This window comes from Anoplophora glabripennis, unplaced genomic scaffold, assembly GCF_000390285.2.
Source record: "Anoplophora glabripennis isolate ALB-LARVAE unplaced genomic scaffold, Agla_2.0 scaffold1175, whole genome shotgun sequence".
In the NCBI taxonomy this organism is placed as follows: Eukaryota; Metazoa; Arthropoda; class Insecta; order Coleoptera; family Cerambycidae; genus Anoplophora; species Anoplophora glabripennis.
In genome coordinates this window covers 95,676-102,936 of record NW_019417270.1, presented here as the reverse complement: position 1 = coordinate 102,936, position 7,261 = coordinate 95,676, and the positions used below count along the sequence as shown (strand labels likewise).

General features: G+C 31.1%; 1 protein-coding gene across 1 annotated transcript in view; it reads left to right on the top strand.

Annotated features, from left to right (window-relative positions):
* LOC108914736 (basement membrane-specific heparan sulfate proteoglycan core protein-like) overlaps positions 1 to 7,261 on the top strand; it is a gene marked incomplete at its 5' end in the record, with an annotated part of 93,939 nt that overhangs the window by 2,373 nt on the left and 84,305 nt on the right. Inside the window, 3 exon segments of the mRNA XM_023456115.1 lie at positions 4,785 to 4,925; positions 4,987 to 5,235; positions 5,293 to 5,696. Coding sequence (XP_023311883.1) covers positions 4,785 to 4,925; positions 4,987 to 5,235; positions 5,293 to 5,696 — 794 coding nt within the window.

The window sequence follows — 7,261 nt, the reverse complement described above, 5'->3', positions numbered from 1 at the left end:
TTTTTTTTTTTTGTTTTTGGAGTTAAAAAATTTTTTGCGCAATAATTCTACTTATGTATAAGTAATATAAATTTTTGTATGTCAACTGTAATCCTATACTGTACTTCGCTTGTGGTTAGTAATCGTTTAAATGTCTTTTGGTTTCTAAGGAAATGCCAGTGGAAGTGCCACTCCCTGTATTTATGTAAAACAAAAATATATTTTTACTCGGTATTTGGTAAAAAAATGTAGTACCTTACGTACATTTAGTTATATACGTATTATTATCATCAGTATTTCTTTTTTATCTAGTTTCCTATTTATAATTGTTTGTAGATGCATTTGCAGTTTTAAATATTACCTTACATATGTCTTATACTTCTAGGGGAACCACCACCTACTCTTCGCCCTCCAACAGCGTGCCAACTCCATCAGGCAACATGTTCAAATGGAGACTGCATAGACAAAAATAAAGTGTGCGATGGGATTTTTGATTGTGCAGATGGATCGGATGAAAATAGATGCAGTGAGTTACTTTAATATTAACTGTCTTATTTTAGAATGTGCTTCATTAATTTAATTTTTAGATGCCAATGGATGTGAACCCAATGAATATCAATGTAATAACAAAAAATGTATATTGAAGACTTGGAGATGTGATTCAGACAATGATTGTGGTGATGGTTCTGATGAAATTGATTGTGGAACAAATCCTCCTGGTGCTGTTTGCCAATACCACCAATTTTCTTGTCATTCAAATTATCAATGCATCCCAAAGAGTTATCACTGTGATGTTGAGAGAGATTGTATTGATGGTAGCGATGAGGTTGGATGCTGTAAGCTGTAATGCTTTTAAAAGTACATTTATATTTATTTATTTACAATTTTTGCAGCCAAACCAGTAATTTCAAAGGCACCACCACCAATGGTAAATCTTCAACAGCACGATACTCTTATAATAACTTGTACAGCAGTGGGCATTCCAACACCTGAAATAGTATGGAGATTAAATCGGGGCCATATTCCTCCAAAATGTAGAACCACAAGCGTTAATGGTGTTGGTGAGTTGATTTGTGAAGATATTCAATCAGAAGACCAAGGTGCATACTCTTGTGAAGCTATTAATATCAAAGGTTCTACATTTGCTGTTCCTGATACAATTGTAGTTGTACAAAAATCAAGTCCATGTAGATCAGGTTACTTCAATGATGATGCTAGAAGTGAGAGTGAGTGCATTAAATGTTTCTGCTTTGGACATACCACTAGCTGTCATTCTGCAGACCTCTTTATTTACCAGGTAAGTCTTCAAAATTCATTGATGGTACATTGTTTAACAATACTCAGTGGTGGTTTTCATTACAGGTTACTCAAATCAAGATATTTTTTATTATTTTCATCTTTACTGATGGATAATTTTGCATTATAATTCTTAATACAATTATTATAATGAACACAAAATTATGTTAATTATTCATTACATTACTAAAGTACCTTTCCAATGATGTCGCATATAGAAATTGCTTATGCACACACATATTCCAGTACAACTACATCGTACTACTTTTTATGAATAAAAAATAACAATATCTATAAAAAATACGAAATTGTTAATTATTTTTTTGAATTTTGCACATTTTTGCTGCTTCGCTAGGATATTTTCGATGCTATTAGTAAAATATTTCCAACAAAATAAAATCATATTGCCTTAAGTAAATGCATTTTACTGAAACGTGTTTGCTACAACAAAAAACTCTTCTCCCTATTTAATAGCACACTTTGAATTATATTTTATTCAATTGTCAGTTTGTCTCAAGTGTGTTACACTGCCTGAGTAAGTGAATGTACCTGCTTGAAATTTCGTCATTTGGTAGCAGTGAACTCTTATTTGTAGGAAATAAGGACTCACTTAGTGTAACTGAGGCCTCACTTAAAATTTCTGGATTAAACTGGAATTTGTCTCACTGCACATGCGTGTATGTCGATGTCGATCGTTTATTTCCACTGTCTTGCAACTAATACCCCTCTTCTCATCCAAGGTCCTAGTTTTATCTCAGTTGATACATAGACAGGTTTTAGTTCACATGTACACAGCAACTAATTTTCTGTTGCCGATACGCATCATTGAAGCGTTGTGAATATATCAGCCAGTGCCTCTAGTATTCAGTATGGAAATTTGTGCTACAGTTCAGCAGCCAACGCACCATGAGTAAATTCAAGATTGCATGCAGTAGGTACCGTCCTTATTTTTCCCAGTTTTAATGGTTATCTTCATTTCCCGATAGCAATCTGCTCAGGGCTCCCAGAAGCTGACTGCCCCACAGGAGAAACCATCTCAGTGCACTTTTTTTGTGGTGTCATTATTCCTACATGTTTATTTTGTGGAATGCAGTGAATGAATTGTAGAATCACGTCATTTTTATTGTCACCTTACCGAATGGGGAATGAAACAAAACAAAGGAGTCCTTTACATTTTATAAAAAATACAGGATGTTAATTAGATATATGCACAAATTTTAAGGGGTAATTTTTGAGTAAGTTTAAGCCAAATGATCCATTTTGAATTATTACTTTTTTTTAAATTTTCATTGACGATACATTTCATTAGATCTAACACAACTCTAGAACTACTTATTTCACAGGAAAGCTCATAGGATTATATTCTAAATAAATGTTATTTTTTAAATAAATACAACATAATTATGAAAAGCCTCAGAAAATAATTAGCAAAATTTTTTTCTTTACCCTCTAACAAAATTTTACGTTATTGATTGTTTCGAACTTGTAATGATTAATTTGTGTTTAAAATAATATTTTTTGAAAAGAAGAAAAGAGAAGTTCTAGTTATTTTACATTTTTTCAAATATTCGGTAGATAATGTTAATGAAAATTAAAAAAGTGATAAATCAAAACTGGTTCATTTTTCAAATAAAATGAAGGACAATTTTTTTCTTGGAACACCACGAAATGTTAGAGATAGTGATCGAATTTTCAAAATATCCAAAATGGCATCAAATTTCTGGAGTCTTCACTGGCACAGGTATTTATATCCAACTTCAATGGATTTGTATCTTTAATGAAATAAATTAATAGTCTAAGTTTTCATCATTCTGTATCAAAGCTCTTTAGAGACATTTAAAAAAAAAGTATGAGATTTGAATACAATATCTTGAAAATTATGAATTTGCGGGCTCATGTTTATATAACCTTTTAAGTTAAAAATCACTACATGAATCACCTCTTACAGTTTGTGAACATACTTATTTAACACCCTGTGTATATTACATTTTTAACTCACTAGCAGCAATTGTATTAGCAGCTGACTTAGGTACTTAGAGTAACAAAATTTCGATCCAAAAGGAAATAAGTCATTTGTTTAGTACTATAGATATAAGTTGCTCACTTGGGGTTACTCATAGATAAGATATACTATGTAAGAAATAGATAGGCAACTCGATGAAAAAATGCATTAAATACGCCATCGGTGTTTGGAGTAAGAAACACTTTCAAGGGCAATTATTGCACATACGAGGGGTATAAGATAAGTTCATTGGGTGTAAAGGGGCATACGATAACTTCTCATTATATTCGTAAGGTGATTCGCAAACACTGACCAAAAATGAAACCTCGTATTCTTTAGTGAATTTTAAGAGGGCTCTTTCGTATAAAGCTTTTATCTAGGAAGTTTCGTTAAAAAAATACAGGGTATTAAAATTTAAAAAATATTTAAATTTTTTACAAATAATNATTATTTTGTTGTGAATATTTTCAATTTATGTATAATTCTTAGATGCAGGCAGATCCCTATGCTAATTTTTTTTACCAATTAGATGAAAAAAAAATTGCTTAGAATTTATAAAAAAATATATAAAAAAGCAAAAAATTAAATGAAAAGTTTATATAACGTTAATAGTTTTTAAATTCAAATTTGGTAGAATTTTCTAGGGAGGCGAATAATTTAAAATAATATTTAAAAAATAAGCCGCCCCTTTTGTAAATTTAGAAATGGACGGCCAGTGACTAATTTATATCAGAATAATCTCTGCAGGTAATTATTTCGCGCAAAAACGTGTAAACTTCTCAATTTCAAATAACTGAGATATACCTAAGTTGGTATATCATATTTTGAACAGTACACCCACAAATTGTTTAAAACTGTATTATTTTTAAAAAGACAATAATTTACAGGGTGCCTTATTTAAAATCACAGATTTATAAGTATTAATTCAGAAGATACAAGACAATTTTATTATTGCCCATTAATAGTGTTTATCTAATTGTGAAATATGTTTGAAGAGTATGTATAAAACATATTAAAAAAAGTTATAGAAATAAAATATACAAAACACATTTCCAATATATAACAACCAGTTGATATTATAGAGGAAGCAAATAGGAAACAAATTATCCATAATTTAATTCTCTATTCCCCACCCATTTTTTTTTTTTTGTTTTTGGAGTTAAAAATTTTTTTGCGCAATAATTCTACTTATGTATAAGTAATATAAATTTTTGTATGTCAACTGTAATCCTATACTGTATTTCGCTTGTGGTTAGTAATCGTTTAAATGTCTTTTGGTTTCTAAGGAAATGCCAGTGGAAGTGCCCCTCCCTGTATTTATGTAAAAAAAAAATATATTTTTACTCGGTATTTGGTAAAAAAATGTAGTACCTTATGTACATTTAGTTATATACGTATTATTATCATCAGTATTTCTTTTTTATCTAGTTTCCTATTTATAATTGTTTGTAGATGCATTTGCAGTTTTATAAATAAATATTACCTTACATATGTTTTATACTTCTAGGGGAACCACCACCTACTCTTCGCCCTCCAACAGCGTGCCAACTTCATCAGGCAACATGTTCAAATGGAGACTGCATAGACAAAAATAAAGTGTGCGATGGGATTTTTGATTGTATAGATGGATCGGATGAAAATAGATGCAGTGAGTTACTTTAATATTAACTGTCTTATTTTAGAATGTGCTTCATTAATTTAATTTTTAGATGCCAATGGATGTGAACCCAATGAATATCAATGTAATAACAAAAAATGTATATTGAAGACTTGGAGATGTGATTCAGACAATGATTGTGGTGATGGTTCTGATGAAATTGATTGTGGAACAAATCCTCCTGGTGCTGTTTGCCAATACCACCAATTTTCTTGTCATTCAAATTATCAATGCATCCCAAAGAGTTATCACTGTGATGTTGAGAGAGATTGTATTGATGGTAGCGATGAGGTTGGATGCTGTAAGCTGTAATGCTTTTAAAAGTACATTTATATTTATTTATTTACAATTTTTGCAGCCAAACCAGTAATTTCAAAGGCACCACCACCAATGGTAAATCTTCAACAGCACGATACTCTTATAATAACTTGTACAGCAGTGGGCATTCCAACACCTGAAATAGTATGGAGATTAAATCGGGGCCATATTCCTCCAAAATGTAGAACCACAAGCGTTAATGGTGTTGGTGAGTTGATTTGTGAAGATATTCAATCAGAAGACCAAGGTGCATACTCTTGTGAAGCTATTAATATCAAAGGTTCTACATTTGCTGTTCCTGATACAATTGTAGTTGTACAAAAATCAAGTCCATGTAGATCAGGTTACTTCAATGATGATGCTAGAAGTGAGAGTGAGTGCATTAAATGTTTCTGCTTTGGACATACCACTAGCTGTCATTCTGCAGACCTCTTTATTTACCAGGTAAGTCTTCAAAATTCATTGATGGTACATTGTTTAACAATACTCAGTGGTGGTTTTCATTACAGGTTACTCAAATCAAGATATTTTTTATTATTTTCATCTTTACTGATGGATAATTTTGCATTATAATTCTTAATACAATTATTATAATGAACACAAAATTATGTTAATTATTCATTACATTACTAAAGTACCTTTCCAATGATGTCGCATATAGAAATTGCTTATGCACACACATATTCCAGTACAACTACATCGTACTACTTTTTATGAATAAAAAATAACAATATCTATAAAAAATACGAAATTGTTAATTATTCTTTTGAATTTTGCACATTTTCTTTTTAAACTTTATTGATTTTATGCAATAAATAAATATAGTACTGAAAAAATATTATAATATATACATTGAAAAAAATCATCCAAGTGAGGTGCTTCGCTAGGATATTTTCGCTGCTATTAGTAAAATATTTCCAACAAAAAAAAATCATGTTGCCTTAAGTAAATGCGTTTTACTGAAACAACAACAAAAAACTCTTCTCCCTATTTAATAGCACACTTTGAATTATATTTTATTCAATCGTCGATTTGTCTCAAGTGTGTTACACTGCCTGAGTAAGTGAATGTACCTTCTTGAAATTTCGTCATTTGGTAGCAGTGAACTCTTATTTGTAGGAAATAAGGACTCACTTTGTGTAACTGAGGCCTCACCTAAAATTTCTGGATTAAACTGGAATTTGTCTCACTGCACATGCGTGTATGTCGATGTCGATCGTTTATTTCCACTGTCTTGCAACTAATACCCCTCTTCTCATCCAAGGTCCTAGTTTTGTCTCAGTTGATACATAGACAGGTTTTAGTTCACATGTACACAGCAACTAAGTTTCTGTTGCCGATACATATCATTGAAGCGTTGTGAATATGTCAGCCAGTGCATCTAGTATTCGGTATAGAACTTTTAGCCTACAGTTCAGCAGCCAACGCAGCATGAGTAAATTCAAGATTGCATGCAGTAGGTACCGTCCTTATTTTTCCCAGTTTTAATGGTTATCTTCGTTTCCCGATAGCAATCTGCTCAGGGCTCCCAGAAGCTGACTGCCCCATAGGAGAAACCATCTCAGTACACTTTTTTTTTGTGGTGTCATTATTCCTACATGTTTATTTTGTGGAATGCAGTGAATGAATTGTAGAATCACGTCATTTTTATTGTGACCTATACCGAATGGGGAATGAAACAAAACAAAGGGGTCCTTTACATTTTATAAAAAATACAGGATGTTAATTAGATATGCACAAATTTTAAGGGGTAATTTTTGAGTAAGTTTAAGCCAAATGACCCATTTTGAATTATTACTTTTTTTTCATTTTCATTGACGATACATTTCATTAAATCTAACACAACTCTAGAACTACTTATTTCACAAGAAAGCTCATAGGATTATATTCTAAATAAATGTTATTTTCTAAATAAATACAACATAATTGTGAAAAACCTCAGAAAATAATTAGCGAAATTTTTTTCTTTACCCTCTTACAAAATTTTACGTTATTGATTGTAATGTAAC